This window comes from Babylonia areolata, chromosome 3 (genome assembly GCF_041734735.1).
Source record: "Babylonia areolata isolate BAREFJ2019XMU chromosome 3, ASM4173473v1, whole genome shotgun sequence".
In the NCBI taxonomy this organism is placed as follows: Eukaryota; Metazoa; Mollusca; class Gastropoda; order Neogastropoda; family Buccinidae; genus Babylonia; species Babylonia areolata.
Genome location: NC_134878.1, coordinates 50,160,142 through 50,181,362, shown reverse-complemented (window position 1 = coordinate 50,181,362; position 21,221 = coordinate 50,160,142). Strand labels below are relative to the sequence as shown.

The window sequence follows — 21,221 nt, the reverse complement described above, 5'->3', positions numbered from 1 at the left end:
CATAGTAGTTCGCTGATGTAGATTGAAGTTGTGATGCATCATTTCTGTTACATGTTTATAAAAATTATATTTTATATGTGAAGCATTGCTGTGAGCTGGCTTGTGTTTGTATACATATAATGTTGTTTTTTCTTTTTTTCAGATTTGATGGGTTTTTTGTTTTTTTTTAAAGAATGTGCACTATGGCAGAAGTTAGAATGATTGAGAGTCAAAGAAGACTCAGTTGAATTAATGGTGGAAATCCTGCCTGTATAGTGAAATTGTTCAACTTTTAAATTTCCAGTGTTTCTTACACTTGCTTTTTTTTTCTTTTGTAGAAACACAACACAATCAGAATATTTACTGGAGGAAGTTTTGTTGTGCGAGCTCTGTCAGTTCATATTGCAATGGGGCACATTTTATACATACAGTGAACATCATCAGGCATGCTGTTCATTTGTATTTATATATATTTTAAAATTATGATTCAGTTTAATCCAGTTTGATTGAATATGATTTGATTTAATAATGTATAATTTAGTACAGTGTAATTCACTTAAGTCTAATTTAGTTAAATTCAGGCTTTTAAATTTTTTTTAATATTGAATCAAGAAATGAAAATGATAATGAGAACTATAACCGCTACAGTCATGACAGTTCGGTGACTGAGATTATGTCTGAATTGTTGGTCATGATTATGTGAGAAATGAAGTTTTGGATCCTTTCCAGTGTAAAGGAGATACTGTGGCACAGTCCTGTTAGGTGTTGGACTTCTGAACCAGTGCTCACCTGTAATCAGGGTTCGAGGCTCCGGTTTGGCATGGTGTAGTGTCCATGAGAAAGGCACTTGATTTTGATTTTCCTCACTCCAGCCAAGTGTGAATGGGTATCAGACTACTTCGGTTGTGGAAGGTTAAAAAAAACGGCAGAGTGAGAGAATTCGAACCTGACTTCAGATGCCAAGCCCTAGACACAGTGGATATGAATTCACTGCCCCCGATGGCTATAGGACCCTGTCTATCTTCTTCTTCTCTTCTGCGTTCACTCGTATGCACACGAGTGGGCTTTTACGTGTATGACCGTTTTTACCCCACCATGTAGGCAGCCATACTCCGTTTTCGGGGGTGTGCATGCTGGGTATGTTCTTGTTTCCATAACCCACCGAACGCTGACATGGATTACGGGATCTTTAACGTGCGTATTTGATCTTCTGCTTGCATATACACACGAAGGGGGTTCAGGCACTAGCAGGTCTGCACATATGTTGACCTGGGAGATCGTAAAAATCTCGACCCTTTACCCAGCAGGCGCCGTCACCGTGATTCGAACCCGGGACCCTCAGATTGACAGTCCAACGCTTTAACCACTCGGCTGTTTCACCTGTCGGACCCTGTCTATCACCTTGAACTGTGTGCAGAGGCTGCTGTCCCACCCTTGTGGGGCTCTGGGATCTATCGCTCCATCCAGTTTGCTGCCTTTGAAGCTGTGTAAGTCTGGACGGACTGTTGTTGCTGTTGACAGAGGAGAGGGTGGGGGAAGGGGATGGGGTGGGGGGGAGGGCGGGTGGGTGGCAGAGTGTGAGTGGGAGGGAAAGGTGGGGAGGGAGTCATGGTGGTAGGGGGACGGTAAGTGGTAAGTGTTGTTAGTGAGTGAGGAAGAACGTAGCATACACAGCTTATAACCAGTTTGAATTTTGTGTTTATGAGTATACATACAATGTGCTCAGGAGAGTGTATGTGTATATGAAAGTGTATGTATGTATAAAAGTGTTAATGTGTGTGTCTCTGTGTGTGTATTAGGGGTGTGTGTATGCATGCAGATTTGTGAATCACTTAGAGTGTGTGTGTGTGGTTGGTGTGTCATTTAATGCACATAGTTTATTGTATTGTTTTAATCAAATTACAGTAGGAGTGCACACAGTATTTCTTCCTTGAGGAGCATGTTGTCTTGGTCAACATTAGGCTCACAGGTTTGCTCTTTCGCATGAGGGGGTGTTGGGACATAGTGGCAGAACCGGTTTGGCATTGGACGTCTGATCCAGTGTTCAGAATCCAAGACAGCATGGTGGTGTCTCCTTGGGAAAGGCTCTTTACTCTGATTTTCCTCATTCCACCCGTTTGTGAATGGGTACCTGACTTTGGTTTCGAATGATTGAAGTGGCAGAAGGAGAGGATTGTTGTTGTCTCGTTCATCATTTATCAGATGGATTACCCCGTCTCCTCGGCGAAGGCGGCAGTACATTACAGGTCCTCCAGTCCTCCATAGGGCATCCGGGCCGCTGGGATTGGGTCGGGCCAGGTTTTCTCTCGGAGCGCTTGGTGGAGCGGGCAGGACTGCAGTAGATGTTCTGTTGTCTGGCTGCCTGTTCTGCAGGGGCACTGCTCTGTGTTGCCGATACAGAGTTTCATGTATAGGTGGTGTTTCAGGTGGTTGTGGCCTGTCCTGAGCCTGAAAATGGCTACCTGCTCTTGATGAGTCAGCAGGTAATACGGGTCTGCTCTGTCGTGGCATGGATGCTGCTGCTTCCACTTGTTCTGCAGCTTGGCCTTAATGGTGGTCCTGGATTCAGAGTAGCAGGAGGGGATTGGTCCCTCCCTCCTTATGCTGAGCACTGGACACAGCGGACATCAGTTTGCTTCCCCCATGGCTGTGAAAAGGCTCAGTGACCTTGAATGAACCTTTTGACTTTAAAATGAAATTAAAGTGGAGACCAGAAAACGTTTTGTTTTGTTTTTCTCTCCCTCTGTGGTTGTAAAAGGCTATGGGACTTTGAATCTGTTTGCGTGAAAGTGAAATTGTTGTGGAAATCAGAAAACATTTTTTAGAAGTAATACACTGACAATTAAAAAGAAGGTGTTTTATATATATATATATATATATATATATATATATATATATATATATATATTGTTTGTGCGTGTATACATTTTAACACATTCGTGTATATTTTTGTGTGTGCATGTTTTATGTCTTAAAACAATGTTTTTCCAATTCTTGCTGTATTTAGCAGACTAGAAACAACATCAGTGTTCATCTGTTAAGTTAAAACATACATGCCCTTTGTACATTTAATAAAAACAATTACAGGAAAAAAAGAAAAACACACACACACAAACGAATTGGTCACAGTAATAGTGTGTTTGCTTGAATTGTTTTTCTCTCTGTGACTTTGCAGGTACACACACCAAAAGGATGGCTTTGGAATGAATGAAATACCCTTCACTGGTGGTCTACAGTTGTAAGTAATGGTAAAGGCTACAAGCATTTGCCAGCATTTCACGGATAATGTGTCATGTGTGTGGCATTGCATGGATCCCTTTTATTTGGCTTCCAGTGAAAGGCCTCTGCTTTGCTCTTAGCTAATAAAAACAAAATTTCCTTTTGGTATTGGCCGATTTAAAGATATTGAACAAAAACGGTGACTGTCCATAACATGTATGTTTTTTTAAGAAAATAATTTGGATTTTAGTCCCTTTATTTAATTTTGGCCAGCAGCTTGGCATGTCAATTTGTTCATTGACTTACAAGAATGATTTGTGTGGGAACAAATAGATAGATATGGTATATGCAAATGCTCATGCAAGTATGATGAATGTATTCTGTTAGTTGTGTGAGATTGTAGTACACATGGTTTACTTTTTTTATGTTTGTACTGTCAGATTAGGATCAGATTTTGCTTTCTCACTTTTTTGAATTTTATCCCACAGTCAGTCAAATCTATGGTTTGTGAACAGTTTTAACACACAGTAGTATCTGTTGTGTAACAAATTTGTATTGAATTAATTTCAGACTGTGGTATTACTTTTTGTCATGGATGAAACATTCCATTATCTAGATCTCAGTGAGTCAATGGTGGACACACAATTAGATTATGATTTTTGCCATTCATTTTCAGATTTTAATGTGGTTTTGATTTTTGTGTTTGACTGCTCTTCCAGGCGTGTGTTAATGGGTGCGGCATGTTCTGCTACTTGTCGTGCCATTGTAGAAACGCCTCTTGATTACGTTAAGGTAATTAATCCTGATTCTATCTCACCTTTACCTGCATAGATATTCTGTTCATTTACTCATGGTTTGGAAATACTGTGCTTAGTATTCAGTCAAACCATGCTTATTAACTTCCCTCCCCCCGTGGGGATACCGGAGGTCTTTCAGTATAAATAGCATCCCCGCCCTCTGGAAATTCTGTGCTAGAAATTTCCTCTTTTCTGTCACTCTCTTTGTTTCTGCCTTTTTTCTATCTTCACTGCTGTCTCCTTTTTCTGCCTTCCCAGTCCATTCCCCTTTCATTTTTCAAGCAAGCCTTGACACTTTTTTCTCATTTCTGCAGTCTATGACATACTATCTGTGCTGTTTTGTTCTGGCAATTAGGTAGTGAGATGTAAACACTGGGATGGGCACCAGCTGCCCATTCTGCAGTGTTATTTGCCTGTATGGTCTTTTTTATGTATTTTTTTGTTTGGCTTTGAAGTATTGTTTTTTGTTTTTTTTTCCTTTTTTACGATTTTTTGTAATCTGGGGATGATAAATTAAGCAGAATGGCTGGCGTCCTCAGCATAGCCTGTCTTATTTGCCATAAGGAGCTAAATGGTTGGGATACTGTGTCATGAACTGTGTTTTGTGGGTGTGTCTTAGTGTTTTTTTTGTAAATGTGACAGTTTTGTGTTGACGCGGTTGAGCAGTTGTATGATTTGACAGTCCTGATACGGCCCTGTGCAGTTGGCTGGGCTACAAGCAACAAGAATAAGAATATATTAACTACCCTACCTAAAAACAAAACCCCCCAAAACATATAGAAGTAAGGTGATTCTTAATCATTATCTTCGATCAATGCAGTAAAATTTCAAGGTTTACACAACACTTCAAAAACTAATGATAACAGAATGTAGAATCCGTGGACAGATGTGAATTGATTAACCATTATCTTCTGACCAATACAGTTAGCATTCATATTTTACTAAGCACTTAAAGACTCACAGTTGCAACAGAATGTATAAAAATGTATTCCAGATTTTTGGTCCATTTACAGGGAACAATTTGAAGAATTCTTGTTGATGGAAAAAAAAAGTAATTTCAGCAAGATTGGCTATCAAAAAGAGTTAAGATTTGCCAGTAAAATGTACGTCTCTGTTTTGTTGTTTCAAATTACTAGCACATTTAGATAGCAGAGAGTGACTTGTTCTGTAGAACTGTGCAGGCACACAAGTGTGTATATGTGTATGATTTTGCGTGCTTAATCACTCGTGGCTGTTTATATTCATCAGAGGTTAATTGGATGGGAAGATGGGGAAGGTAGTGTGTGGAGACTGTGTTTTGGAGCTAGTTCTGTTAGATCAGGTCATTTGCTTTTTAGGCAGGCATGAAGCTGATTCCGTGTTTCACTCTGTTTTTGAATAATGAGTTCCTTTCTTCCCAGTGTAACAGCACCAGATTACATCACACACATTGTTTTCAGGTACGTGGTCAGACAAACCAGAAGTGGAAACTGACAAAGGTCTACACGGTGAGTCTTTAATATTGGCATAACACATGTGCATACATACTGATGCACACATGCACTTACATGCCCACACATGCACACATGTGAATCCACACATGCTCACACATGCAGCAAACATATACGCACATGCATGCATGCACGTATGCACATGCACATATGCTCACACATGCACACAAACACATACACACTCACACATTCACACTGATTCACTCTCTCTCACTAGCAGTAAAGTATATTTACATATGTGTAGTTGCACATTAAAGATCCCAAAGTCCATGTCAGCTTTTAGTAGATTTTGGAAACATGAATGTACATAGCATGCATACTGGGAAATAGAGAAGGGTCTCCTAAATGGTCATGCTTGTAAAATCCCATATTTACAGGTACAATTGATAATATGAGTTTGATGTCCATGAACACAGAAGAATTTATCTTTCCTTCTCGGTGACTTACAGAACCTTAGAGACTTACAGAAGAACTTAACTTTCTGCTTTCTGATTTAACTTTTTTTTTCTCTCTGACTTAGAGAAAAACTAATCTGTACTCTGCTCTGGCTTCCTGTTGAGGCAAGAATGAAATACAGAGTTGTGTGTCTGTATTTCTGCTTTCCATTCCACTGGACTAACCCATCTTCCAGACTTTATGAGTTCTTACGCTTTCTCAACAGCTCTCTATTCTTCCTCAGACTGTTACCTTCTGAAATTTCCTCATGTCAGTACAAGAACCTATGGTGAATGCTCTTTCCTCTTTACTGCTCCTCATTTCAGGAGAAACCTTCCACATCATATCTGTTCATCTGATTCCGTCTCTGCCTTTTGCTCTTCACTGGAAACTCCTCTTTTTTCAGATCACTGTGGGTTTTCTATTTCTACAACACATGCACACATTCCTGCCAACTCACTTTGCAGACATGTGTGAGGAATGGGAGTAGGGGAAGGGGGAGAGAGAGAGAGAGTGGTCATGGTTGGTTTGTGTAATTTGTAACATTTTCTTTCGTGTAAAATGCCCTGAGCTCTTAGAGATAAAGGACGCCATACAAATGCACATTGTTATTAATATTATTGCTGATATTATTACTACTTTTGTTATTATCTCTCCCCTCTCTTTGGCGGCGCAGGGTTTCGGCATCACATGGGTGCGAACCATGGGCCTGATGTCCACCTTCTTCATCACAGTGGACTCTGGGCGGCGCCACTTCCCAGAGTGGTTCAAGCGCCCCCTGCTGGGCCCCTTGTTCACGGCGGGCATCGCGGCCACGCTAGCCTGGTGGGTGGTGTGGCCCTTGGAGTACATGAAGTGTCAGATCCAGTGCAGCTACGGCCAGTGAGTAGCACGCTTGGGTCCGTTTGTTCAGTTTCACTTTGTCAAGGAGGTTTCATTGTGTTCAGATAAATCCATGTCTGCAGCACCGCATCTTCTAGGCAGATGCTTGACCAGCAGCAAAGTACAATGCACTTGTCAAGTCTTGAGTGCATTCACATATTTGTGTGCCTATCAGAGTGGGTTTCTTCTGCAGAATTTTGCTGGGGGTTTTTTTTTGTGTTTTTTTTTTCCCACTGCACAAAGTGCTTGCTGCACACAGGACTTCAGTTTATTGTCTCATCTGAATGACTAGACATTCAGTTTGATTTTCCATTCAAGCTTGGGAGGAAGGGTGAGACTGGGATTCAAACCCAAACCTTCAAGGACACTGATTTGGTTGATAAGCATCTGGAGTGATGGCCTAGAGGTAACGTGTCCGCCTAGGAAGCGAGAGAGAATCTGAGCGCGCTGGTTCGAATCACGGTTCAGCTGCTGATATTTTCTCCCCCTCCACTAGACCTTGAGTGGTGGTCTGGACGCTAGTCATTCGGATGAGACAATAAACCGAGGTCCCGTGTGCAGCATGCACTTAGCGCACGTGAAAGAACCCACGGCAACAAAAGGGTTGTTTCTGGCAAAATTCTGTAGAAAAATCCACTTCGATAGGAAAAAACAAATAAAACTGCACGCAGGAAAAAATACAAAAAAATGGGTGGCGCTGTAGTATAGCGACATGCTCTCCCTGGGGAGAGCAGCCCGAATTTCACACAGAGAAATCTGTTGTGATAAAAAGAAATACAAATACAAATCTTAACCTTTCTGACACCTTCCTCTATCAAAAAAAAATTGCCGTGACCAGGGCAGTGAGAACGATGCTTGTGTCTGTGTAATGCTGTACAGGGTGACTGATGTTTGTTTGGGGTTTGCAGTACTGTGAGAATTTTTTTCTTTTTTTTTTCTTTCTTTTTTTTAGTCTGATGGAGCGCTGAATAACTCATCAAGTGTGTAACTCGTGATACATTGTGCAGAGACATGTCGGTGCTACAACGTATGAAGCTGGTGATCAGAGAGCGTGGGGGGTTCCTGGGTCTGTACCGCGGTCTGATGCCGGGCACGCTTCGCAGTTTCTTCGCCAACGGAGCCAGCATGATTGTCATGTCATTCGCTCACAGGAAGGTCTCGGAGTTGGGTCTCAGGGGCAGTTAGTTGTAAACGTCCTGTCTGTGCGCAGAACAGTGAGATGGTGGTACATTGTTGATTGATACATACACCTGCCAGACGTATGAATTAATTTGTAGGTTATGGAGCTACAGCTGGATGGTTATAGGATATGGTGTTAGGATATAGTGTTATGATGTGGTGGATGCATTTTCCCGCCAAAAAGAAAGAAATGGATTGTGACATGCGATGCTGCCTTAAATCAAAACATTGTTTTATTGATGATGATGTATTGAATGATTTCTGTTTGGTGGATTCAGGGGAGTGGCTTGGGAAGTTAATGCTTTTCTCTTGTTAAAAAAACGCATGTTATGTGTTGAGGTCTGTTTGTAAAACATTTTGGTATCTTTCTTTTTATAAGAAACATATTATCTTTTAAGATCTGTGTTTTTGAGACATGATTGCTGTATCTATTCTTTTAATAAGAATCATATTATCTGTTGAGGCGTGTGGTTTTTTTTAAAGACATGATTGCTGTATCTTTCTTTTGAAAAGAAACTTATTTGATATCACCTGTTGAGGTTTGTGTCTGCGAGATCAGATTTCTACATATCCACCTTCCCTTACACCTGAGGTGCTTGGCCAGAGCATCACCCACACAGGTAACCCAGAGGTACGGCTGTTTCCCTTTTGATGGTGGAACCAGCGCAGAGGATGGAGCAGCCAGCAGAACCTTCATGCTGATGCCTCTGCCTAACTGTACCTGCCCAGGAACCAAAGGCGACGACACCTGTTTATTAACTCACTCAGTACGGCCAGACCTCTCTTCTCCTCTACACAGACCCCTCGGATGTCCAGTGGGTGTCTGAATGACCCAACCTTTAGCTTCCGTCGTCAGAATTGTGGTATTCTTTGTAAACATTCACCTCTTCAGTATAAGAGCCTTCCGCTTGCTATATTTTGATGATGGTAACTGGGGTGAAACGCTGTTAACGTCATCTCTTTCGCCATTCGTATGGAGAGAGTTAATTACACACACTGTACAGTTACCTACTGGTGCAGGGGTCTGATTCTTGTGCAAAATACTACTACGCCCAAGCACAGCTGTGGCTAGTAGCCTCCCTTAGTATGCTACCTCCCTTGTTTTTACGACTGCAGCATCCTGTTTTCTGGCAGCCATCATCCATTCCAGCAGCCTCCTGTTTCAGCAGTACTGTTGTTGCTCTGACTCAGCCAGTGGTGGTCATTCAGCGTGACCAGGGAGCCCCCAGTGTCATGAAAAAAAAAATTTTTTTAGCTTCTGAAAATCAGCATTTAATTACACATACTTAACTGTGACCCAACTAGTGCAGACTCCAGCAGGGTTCTGACATTCCTGTCCTGTGCAAACTACTATCCGCCTATGCGGAGAAAATGAAACTGTTGCCGATAACCTCCCGGAAGTAGGTAACCTCCCCTTTGTCCCCCTGGCTAGCGCCCTCTTTTTCCGGCAGCCATCATGACTCCTGTTCCTGTGCTCTTCATACGGCTTAAGTTTTTTTTCGTATTTTCTGCCTGTCTGTCGATTCTCTGGCGTTCTTGTTTGTTGTCAAATTATGTCTCCAACCAGGTCACATAATTATGTAGCTCGATTGGGGAATCGTGCTAAAATTAAGGCGCGATCGCAATGGATTCGCTGACACTCTGGGCCCTCTACTCCTGGCCCTCTCAACAACGCCAGCATTGAATGACATTTTCGTTTTGGTCAACCAATTCTGATTATTATAAAGACAGTATGCATGGACAATATCATCACAAACATGCCAGTATTGAGTAACTTTTTGTTTACATCTCAAGATGTGGGGTATTGATGAATGATGACTATCCACTGAGTAGCATGCATTCAGTGTTTTCGGAGGTGGTGAAATTAGATCATGAAATTGGCAACAACAAGAATGGGTTAGTAACACCCTGAGTGAGTTGTAAATGTAAAACTTCTACCCTTTGTAGTTGCAAGGTAATAATGTGATGTGCCATCTTTGGTGTGAATGAAAAACAGAGGTTACAAAGGAGGCTTATCATTCAGACATAGAGTGATAGAAACCTGCTTTAATTGGTTGTTTTTGGCAGTAGAAGAAAGGTCGGTGATGCTGTCTTGAGCTTCTAACATCGCTGTATTTCCATCCTATCAACTTCTGAACTGTATGGATTAAATACTTGTCTGAAGCAGGTATAAAATGAACATTCCAAATCAGGAATGTTTCAGAACATTCTGATTGGGAATGTTCAGAGAGAGTTAAGAAAAAGAAAAAAGGAAAAGTTGATTTTCCATTGAAAAAAATAGCAAGCAAAAAAAAAACTTACACCATGCTCAGTGTTCTTGTTAGTTGATATGTTGGAGATATTACGAAGGAATAGGTGTTAACATATTTTGGTTTGTTTAGTATAAGGAGAATACTGCATCCTTTTTTTTCCCCTTTTTTTGTGCGTGTGTTCTGTCTGTGAATTTGCTTGTTCACTCTTTATACCTCTACTTTTGTGAAATCAGTGCTTTACATCTTTATTTATGTGATGTGATATTGTTTCACTGTGTACATGAAGGACTCTGTAAGTATTATTATTCACAGAAAGTGTGTCTGAAAGGACCACATACTCATGAAGAATCTCATTTTATGTACAGTTGCTGTGATGTAACCACAAAAACTCTGATCTTGCTTGCATCTTTTGGTGAAATGTTTTTGTTTGGTTGGTTGCGAGATTAGGGATTGTATGAATTGCATAATTCATTTTATTTTCTGTCGAGAGTTTCTGTGATAATTTGGGCAGCAGATGGAAAGCAGTGGTAAATTTGGAGTTGTCTTTTGTTTTTGTCAAGCATACAAGCCTTTTGGTGCAGTTTTGCTTTTTCTTCTTAGGTATCTGAAAATTATTGAATGGTTGTATACTTGAACCCCTTGAGTGATGAATATGGTGAAACCAGATCAGTCAGGCATGAGTCTGAAATACAGTAATTGCATGCTATCTCGTAAAGGCCTAGCCAGTTTTGGGTGAAAAACTGTACACAGCGTTTAAATAGATAAATATAAATGTAATCGCTCACCCATTACTTTGGGAGAAAAAAAATCATGAAATGATGATAATCCAGTTTGCTATATGTGATGGCGTTGCTTTTACAAAGCAGTACACATTCAGATCTTGAGATGAAGAAGGAATGTCTGCATGAGAAGTCAACATTCATTAGAAAAGCTAAGTGCAATCATGATGTCGCTCTTTGACACAGCGTCTTGTTTCAGTAACAAGCACTTTGTGGACTGTTTGCTGAGCAACTTTGGATGACATTCACCTGTCCAGGTCCGTACCACTCACCAGAAGGCCATGAAACAAATCTGATAACAGTTAAATCGAAACTGTTATCCCACTGATATCACCAGTTTGATGAGAGACTTTGACGGGCGCCATAGCCGAATGGTTAAAGCGTTGGACTTTCGATCTGAGGGTCCCGGGTTCGAATCATGGTGACGGCGCCTGCTGGGTAAAGGGTGGAGATTTTTACAATCTCCCAGGTCAACATATGTGCAGACCTGCCAGTGCCTAAACCCCCTTCGTTTGTATACGCAAGCATAAGATCAAATACGCACGTTAAAGATCCTGTAATCCATGTCAGCGTTTGGTGGGTTATGGAAACAAGAACATACCCAGCATGTACACCCCCGAAAGCGGAGTATGGCTGCCTACATGGCAGGATAAAAACGATCATACACATAAAAAGCCCACTCGCGTATATACGAGTGAACGTGGGAGTTGAAGCCCACGAACGCAGAAGAAGAAGATGAGAGACTTCCCATACATAAGGTGAACGTCCAGCCAGGCGAAACTAAATAAGGGACTGGGCTGCTATGAATTACCTAGTAAATGCACGTCCCCAACTTTAGGGTAAGATTTGTGCAAAGATGGGGTCGGTGCTTACAAGGTAGTTTATGGTAATACTCTTTATGTACTTCTCAGTGATGTTGCTGACTTGGCTGATCAAATATTCCTAGAGGAAGACGTCCAGATAAGCTGTGTCTGATCTCAGTGAGGTGACAGCCCTTCACTGTCAGCAGCAGTCAAGGGGTTAAATCCTGTGGAACTCTTTCATTGTACGTAATGTTGAATTGTGCTGGAGGGATTCATGTTGGTTTCCAGCCATGGATTGGGACATTGGATGACTTGATTGATCATCCATGGCTATCTTTGGAAAAATCAGGTACAGGAAAAAGAAAACACACCATGAAATGCACTTAAAAGCTGTTCTATGATAGATACAAGATGATATTTCTTCATTTGACCTGTTAGGATTTGTGTTGATATTACGATTTTTGTTGATATTTAGAATTTTATATCATCCAACGAAAGCAACTGATCCAGCAGCATTATGTGAAACAAATGCTTGAAGAGCGCACGTGGACTGTCATGTGTTAACCTGAACTTGTTATGTATGTGTCTGCTAATCATTTTATCATATATGCAAGGGGAAAAAATGTGCCAAAAAACTAGCACGTAACTGATAAAAATGGTGAAAATCATGGATAGTATGTAAGCAACTTCATATTTTGATTTTATAAAAGAATTATCTTGGTTTGGGAGAATCTCCTTTATCAAGTCATTTTTGTATTAAGAATCTCATGGCATTTTTTGTTGTTGTAAAGTCCTAGTACAGAGAAGTCTCCATTTTTGTTCTCGAAACTTCAATTTTGTCCTGATAATTCTCATTCTTGCTTATCACTGAAATGGACATGTCAGGGGTGTCTTTTAGTTCCAATTGTATTTCTGCCTCGTGTGAACTCTGAATAAAATACTTTCCTTACCTTCTCACTCTCCATTTTCTTGCTCTTTCTTTTTTTTTTTTTTTGTACTTTTTTGTGCCCCTATGTTCATGTAACTTGCCTGGTGCCTTCATTTGTGTGTTTTCCCAAAGTGCCCCCCCCCCCCCCCCAACCCTCCCTCCCCTTCCCTTTTGCAGTTTAACAATTCTTTATTTCTCCAACAACAAGGTAGTGAGACCGAACACTGAGCTAAGTGCTAGAAATCCATTGTTTGACAATATAGTTTTAATTACACATACATAACCATGACCCACTAGTGCCGCGACTTAAACATAATTTTAGGAAGAAAATTTCCTTTGTGTGTTCCAGTTCTTTAACTTCCTTTTTTTTTTTTAAGTTGAGATACTTGTTGTTGGTACCTGCGCACAGCAGGTTTACTGCCTCCACGTCATCAAGTGCATAGAACAAAAATACAGTATTTTACATTTTAATGTGCCATTTTTTGTCTTTTCTTCCTTCCAGTTTTTTTAATCTCATTTCTTCCTTCCCTGTCCAGCAGCCTCTGTTTATGGAAAAGTTTGCCTCAGCAATTCTTGAGATGGGTACTGGACTGCTTTAAGTTGAAAACCTATAAATCCCAGAAATGTCTAACTTCGCATGCAGATTTTACATCTTTTGGCAGATCCCCTCTCAGCTGAAGCTCAGGTTCACTATTTGAGCAAATTGCTCCCATGTTAGGCACATGTATTTCTTGAAGTGATCGCCATCAAAACCAAGCTCAAAACCAGAGGGAGGATGGGAGGGAGGGGGGGCTTTCAGTTGTAATATTGTCCTTATTTTCTGGCAATTCTGATTATGAATGAAATGGTTTTTACATTTTGCGTTTCCATGCCTTCCCATACAGTTCTCCCCTCTTTATTTTCTGTCCAGTCACCCCAACTAGAGTGCCCAGTGGTGCAACCCACTGTCCTGAGGGACAGACAGAGGCCAGTACTACCTTTCTCATAAGTTGAAGGAACTTTTTCTGTATTTTGAGTCATGCTTTTTTATATGAGAATGTTTGCAACACATTTTCTGCTTCAAAGTGGCTTCAGTAAATACAGTGAATTGATTAATAGATAAACAAATGAATGAATAAATAATCTGAATGAATGCCAAGTGAGATTATAAGAACTAGGATGAGCACTGGTTGCCCTAACTGTCGTGCTCTTTGTGGGTATGGCCTTGGTAGTTTCCTCTTTTGTGACCATAACTGTTTTTGGATGATTTTCATTCCTTTTTCCTTAACTCTCTCCTGTGATTGAACATTGTGTTTGATATCATCTAAAATGATTGCTCTGTTTTCAGATGTGATATTCTTGGATTAGAACACATTTATCTTGAGCGTGGTGGAACAAAGGGTTTGGGGGGTCAATAAGGAAATGCTTGGAGTTGGGGTTGTTTTTTTTCCAATTATTTTTCTGTTGCTTTCCTTTTACTGGTATGTCTCAGACCATGTGTGAACATTGTCATTTACAGGTGTGTCTGACCGTGTGTGAACATTGTCATTTACAGGTGTGTCTGAGCATGTGTGAACATTGTCATTTACAGGTGTGTCTGAGTGTGTGTGAACATTGTCATTTACAGGTGTGTCTGACCGTGTGTGAACATTGTCATTTACAGGTGTGTCTGAGCATGTGTGAACATTGTCATTTACAGGTGTGTCTTATCGTGTGTGAACATTGTCATTTACAGGTGTGTCTGACCGTGTGTGAACATTGTCATTTACAGGTGTCTCTGACCGTGTGTGAACATTGTCATTTACAGGTGTGTCTGACCGTGTGTGAACATTGTCATTTACAGGTGTCTCTGACCGTGTGTGAACATTGTCATTTACAGGTGTGTCTCTGACCGTGTGTGAACATCATCATTTACAGGTGTGTCTCTGACCGTGTGTGAACATTGTCATTTAAGGTGTGTCTGACCGTGTGTGAACATCATCATTTACAGGTGTGTCTGACCGTGTGTGAACATTGTCATTTACAGGTGTGTCTCTGACCGTGTGTGAACATTGTCATTTACAGGTGTGTCTCTGACCGTGTGTGAACATTGTCATTTAAGGTGTGTCTCTGACCGTGTGTGAACATTGTCATTTAAGGTGTGTCTCTGACCGTGTGTGAACATTGTCATTTAAGGTGTGTCTCTGACCGTGTGTGAACATTGTCATTTACAGGTGTGTCTGACTGTGTGTGAACATTGTCATTTACAGGTGTGTCTGACCGTGTGTGAACATTGTCATTTACAGGTGTGTCTGAGCATGTGTGAACATTGTCATTTACAGGTGTGTCTTATCGTGTGTGAACATTGTCATTTACAGGTGTGCCTGACCGTGTGTGAACATTGTCATTTACAGGTGTCTCTGACCGTTTGTGAACATTGTCATTTACAGGTGTGTCTGACCGTGTGTGAACATTGTCATTTACAGGTGTGTCTGACCGTGTGTGAACATTGTCATTTACAGGTGTGTCTCTGACCATGTGTGAACATTGTCATTTACAGGTGTGTCTTATCGTGTGTGAACATTGTTATTTACAGGTGTGTCTCTGACCGTGTGTGAACATTGTCATTTACAGGTGTGTCTCTGACCGTGTGTGAACATCATCATTTACAGGTGTGTCTCTGACCGTGTGTGAACATTGTCATTTAAGGTGTGTCTGACCGTGTGTGAACATCATCATTTACAGGTGTGTCTGACCGTGTGTGAACATTGTCATTTACAGGTGTGTCTCTGACCGTGTGTGAACATTGTCATTTACAGGTGTGTCTCTGACCGTGTGTGAACATTGTCATTTACAGGTGTGTCTCTGACCGTGTGTGAACATTGTCATTTAAGGTGTGTCTCTGACCGTGTGTGAACATTGTCATTTAAGGTGTGTCTCTGACCGTGTGTGAACATTGTCATTTACAGGTGTGTCTGACTGTGTGTGAACATTGTCATTTACAGGTGTGTCTGACCATGTGTGAACATTGTCATTTACAGGTGTCTCTGACCGTGTGTGAACATTGTCATTTAAGGTGTGTCTCTGACCGTGTGTGAACATTGTCATCTACAGGTGTGTCTGACTGTGTGTGAACATTGTCATTTACAGGTGTGTCTGACTGTGTGAACATCGTCATTTACAGGTGTCTCTGACCCTGTGTGAACATTGTCATTTACAGGTGTGTCTGACCGTGTGTGAACATTGTCATTTAAGGTGTGTCTCTGACTGTGTGTGAACATTGTCATTTAAGGTGTGTCTCTGACAGTGTGTGAACATTGTCATTTACAGGTGTGTCTGACCATGTGTGAACATTGTCATTTACAGGTGTGTCTCTGACCGTGTGTGAACATTGTCATTTACAGGTGTGTCTCTGACCATGTGTGAACATTGTCATTTACAGGTGTGTCTCTGAGCGTGTGTGAACATTGTCATTTACAGGTGTGTCTCTGACCGTGTGTGAACATTGTCATTTACAGGTGTGTCTCTGACCGTGTGTGAACATTGTCATTTAAGGTGTGTCTCTGACCGTGTGTGAACATTGTCATTTAAGGTGTGTCTCTGACCGTGTGTGAACATTGTCATTTACAGGTGTGTCTGACTGTGTGTGAACATTGTCATTTACAGGTGTGTCTGACCATGTGTGAACATTGTCATTTACAGGTGTCTCTGACCGTGTGTGAACATTGTCATTTAAGGTGTGTCTCTGACCGTGTGTGAACATTGTCATCTACAGGTGTGTCTGACTGTGTGTGAACATTGTCATTTACAGGTGTGTCTGACTGTGTGTGAACATTGTCATTTACAGGTGTCTCTGACCCTGTGTGAACATTGTCATTTACAGGTGTGTCTGACCGTGTGTGAACATTGTCATTTACAGGTGTGTCTGTCTGTGACACATTGTCATTTACAGGTGTGTCTGACTCTGTGTGAACATTGTCATTTACAGGTGTGTCTGACCGTATGTGAACATTGTCATTTACAGATGCGTCTCTGAACCTGTGTGAACATTGTCATTTACAGGTGTGTCTGACTATGTGTGAACATTGTCATTTACAGGTGTGTCTGTTTGTGAACGTTGTCATTTACAGGTGTGTCTGACCCTGTGTGAACATTGTCATTTACAGGTATGTCTGACCCTGTGTGAACATTGTCATTTACAGGTGTGTCTGACCCTGTGTGAACATTGTCATTTACAGGTATGTCTCTGACTGTGTGTGAACATTGTCATTTACAGGTGTGTCTGACAATGTGTGTTCAGTTTCTTGATGTCGGCTTTACTGCCATTTAAAGTAATATAAACACAATCAGATTTTCAATAGATTTCCTATCTTGAGTGCAGTTTGGTTTTGTTTTAACAAGGACTTGAAGCTTTACAGGTAAATTTCCAAATCAGCCATAGTCTTGTTTGTCATCTTTGGAAATTCTTCACATACCATTCCTTATTGTCTATGGATCTTGACTTTTTTGTGTGTGTTTGGTATTGGCATTTTATTTTTCTTGTGAAATCAAGTAAATCTGGTGTGTTCTTATGGCTTTTTTTCCCCCCTTGTTTATAGAAAAATAGTATATGTTAATCTTATGTTCATAGTTTGTGAAAAAAAATCTGGATGGTTTTAACCCCTTTGCTGCCACTTTGGATCCCAGGCTGATCAGAGAAAGCCTGTACACCTCCCATCACTCCTAATGACTCAGCATACACCATTCTTTTTCTCGACTGCCTCTGAATGACAGATTTGTACTGTTCCTCCACACGTTTCCTAGACTTATGTATTGCAGAAGCCCCAAATTGTGTGGTCTTTCATGCCCAGTTGTAATGGTGACCTCAGTTTCGATACCCCATCACTTCTGCCTTTGGGATGAGTCTTGTCAGGGTCTTCAGTGTTGGCAGATTTATCGGGATCGGGGACTGCCGTTGGAGGTCTCCACTCTGGGGGAGATGCTCACTCAGTCTGGTTCCGCGACTAAGCCATTATTGTTGTTAGTAGGGGACTTAGTAGGTGGTGTCCTAAGTATGTAAAATCAGAACAGGCACTACCGAACTCCACCAAAGTGACTCAGCAGTAGCGCAGGGTCTCCTCTGGTGTGTGGCCACCTGGCGACCTGACATCGATGGTTCTCTGTGGACTTCCGGCACTGGGACTGACAGACAAACCCTGGTGTGGCTGTGAATGGGGTAGAATGAGCAGCATGGGAGTAATGCTGCAACAAAAAAATCCCCAAAATTTGTGCATTGTCAGTAAGCTTTTGTTAGGTCTCATTGCCCATGGCAATTTGTTTTCATTGACACTGTAGTTTTGTTTTTTTGTCATGTATAACCACTTTTTTTCAGGGGAAAATTAAACAGAACATATAATGGATGTGGATTATCTTGATTGTATTTTGAACTTTTTAGTTTTTTTTGTCATGTATAACCACTTTTTTTTCAGGGGAAAATTAAACAGAACATATAATGGATGTGGATTATCTTGATTGTATTTTGAACTTTTTTCTTTTTTTTTTAATTATTAGGGGGAGGAACGGCCAGATCACTGAAGTTGGACTTAGAATATATTCTAATGCATTGTCCCTTCTCTCTCCCCCCTCCCCCCCTTTTTTTTTTTTTTGGTTAGAATTTAGAAAACGTGAAAAGAATAATAAACAAAATCCACAAGACATGTATACTTGATTTTATTCAGTCATTTAAAATGAACACAAGTATCAGGCTTACAAACATGCATGATAAAATATTCAGTCTTAAATAATTGTTTTAAAAAGTGGGGGGGGAAGACCAATGCACCTCTGTATATACTAAGTCTAACTTTGTGAATCGGCCGTTCCTCCCCCAAGTAAATCAGTTTTAAATCCTACCAGTGCTGTCACTAAAGTGCCCTCACGTATGTTCAGGTTCAGGTATGGGTGCTAGTCCTTTTCCATGGAGAGCAGCCTTGATTAAGGAATATTGCTGTTCCCACAACTGAACCTGCCATTGAAAGTGAACGACCCAGTGGCCCACACCCTCCACTCTTTAATTTCACAAACACGAGATTAGGAGGACCACTGAATCGTCCACTTTCAATGACAATGCAAAGTTGACCCACCCACCTTCACTAAATAAATCTTCCACGCATGGAACGCGAAGGACTAGCACCCGCACCACCACTTAACATAGCAGATGATGTTCAGAAAATGAAGGGTGGACAGAAGAAAGGCGGATGGGAATTTCACCAGCTTGAAAATGCTCTCATTCATTCTCTGTCCCTCCCATTTCTTCTCTCTTCTCTCTCACCCCTCCCTCTCCCTCCCTCCCTCATGTGCACGCACACACACACACGCTTTCATGTTGACCAACTTCCCTTTGCACCGATATCCTGCTTCCCCCATTTCCCAACATCTTTAACATTTACACAAACTTTTGGGGTGTGGGTTGGGGAGGGAGAGCAGTCCACACAGAACTTTCGTCAGTTATTGCTGCTGTGTCACTGTGGGTGGTGCCTCTTCCGATCAGACATACAGGGGGCACCACCAACTTAGTCTCTTTTCACTGGTAACTATGCACGGGGCACTGCCGCCTGCGAGACCACATGTACCGAATGAAGCTGTCACACACTCCTGACTGCCCGTGTAAGACAGGCCCACAAATCCCGGAGCACATCCTGCAGTCCTGCCCCCTGTATCAAGATGCACGGACGCAGCAGTGGCCCTATGGAGCCACACTGGCAGAAAATCTCTGGGGCACCAAAGAAGACCTCATGAAGACCACCACCTTCGTTTCCAGCATAGGACTGCAAGTCTGAGACCATGATCACGGGGAACACAGAAGAAGAAGAAGACTGGTAGCAACAATCGCTTGGTCACGGAGCGTGACTATGTGTAACCTTGGGGTGGAGACTGCTACCACATCCCTGCAACGACAATCCCCTGTGATTTGCCGCAGACTGGATGAGGGTTAAGGGGTGGGGGGGACATCAAAACTAGGGTCCCGATGGGAGCAAGGCATAAAAGGCCACACATTTTAGAGACTATTTCGAACCCGGCTTGAAGTCTGGCATTTTCCGATTCGATTTAAATCAATTCTTCGCCAGTGATCATCGATTCAAACCCATCGATCTAATTTAACTGGCAGAGCCAGATCTTAGACATGTCAGGCCTGTTTCGGAAAAAAAACACCACCAGAGCAACCCATACCTTAAGTGTATCTCCCCTTCACATACTGCTGGCACTGTCAGAACTACGGACTGAAGACCTACAGCTGTTTTCTTTTTGATGCTGTCCGCACTGCACAGGTCAGTCAACTGGGGTGAAGCATCTCAACCGTCATAACATTTGACACCGAGTGTCACAGGTAACGAACAATAACGTCTGCTTGGAAAAGGTGCCGTGACATCCTGACAACCATGCAGTCTTAAACTCAAGGATCCAGAACGGAATGAAACACTTGCTGTCACGCTCCATGTTCCAAGCCACTGACACAGCGCCTCCTTATACAACGCGATGCTAGATCGTCATTTTCCTCCATCTTCACACAGCACGGGCACTGCACAGTGCATGTTTTGTAGGAGTGTCATTTCTGGATGAAGAATATGATTTTCATGTTCCTCTCCCCAACACGTTTCCACAGACCGACTCAGCGGGTTGGTAGTCCACTCCTATGCAGCACGTGCCCCATACAGAGCTACCAAACAGACGATGGCTCTCGTGTTCCAGTCTCGCCTGGATCACCAAAGTTCCATCTCTGAATGGCGTAACTGTAGTCTGAATACAAGTATTTCAAACAAGACGGCTAAACTCGGGTCACGTGTGCAAGCATGCGTTAATTAAATGATTCCCCACAGGGATATATTTTTTTTCCTAATAAAGGGACTTTACTCCGATTTTCCTGACTCCACCCAGGCGTGAGTGGGTACCTGACTTCAGTCGGGTAACGTGAGAAGCAGCGGAGATCAGAATTTTGACCTGCCTTTCCTATGCCGAGCCCTGGACATCTTGAAATAATTGTGAACTCACCGTCCCTGTGACCGCAAAAGGCAATGGGACATTTGAGCTTTAAGATTTAACAAAGAAAACTATATTATTTTAAGGAGACTAATGATGTCCCACAAATGAAAAGTGATTGACAGTGAAAGAACCGATTCTTCCCATGCTATCAGTGTCTCCATACGCAAACTGACAGCAGATGACAAGCACTGAATTGTCCAGTCTCAGTTCCCTGTGGCCACCCTCACTAAGAGATGGCTGCGCCAAAGCATGCGGCGCAAGCCTCTCGCGTGTCATTCCGATTTGCATGTTCCTGTTTCGCCGTCTGTGCTCGATTCTCCAATCACTGGTGATCTCCATGTGCCAACTCTAAGTTAACCTTCGTACTCCAAATGACATCAGTTCTTAAAAAAAACTGAAGAAAAAAAGTAGTGATAATCACATCATAACACACACTCGACGATAAACTTTGTACAAACGCACATACACACATTCTATTTGCTTTGCACACACGCGCATTCTATT

General features: G+C 41.9%; 1 protein-coding gene across 1 annotated transcript in view; it reads left to right on the top strand.

Moving 5' to 3' along the window:
- LOC143280075 (mitochondrial substrate carrier family protein S-like) overlaps positions 1-18,197 on the top strand; it is a 28,592-nt gene extending 10,395 nt beyond the window's left edge. The window contains exons 3-9 of the mRNA XM_076584582.1: positions 1,399-1,466; positions 3,155-3,217; positions 3,918-3,990; positions 5,435-5,482; positions 6,597-6,802; positions 7,810-15,634; positions 15,743-18,197. Of these exons, the coding sequence (XP_076440697.1) occupies positions 1,399-1,466; positions 3,155-3,217; positions 3,918-3,990; positions 5,435-5,482; positions 6,597-6,802; positions 7,810-7,987 (636 nt within the window). The 3' untranslated portion in view covers positions 7,988-15,634; positions 15,743-18,197. The remainder of the gene's footprint in view (positions 1-1,398; positions 1,467-3,154; positions 3,218-3,917; positions 3,991-5,434; positions 5,483-6,596; positions 6,803-7,809; positions 15,635-15,742) is intronic.
- The last annotated feature ends 3,024 nt before the right edge of the window (positions 18,198-21,221 follow it).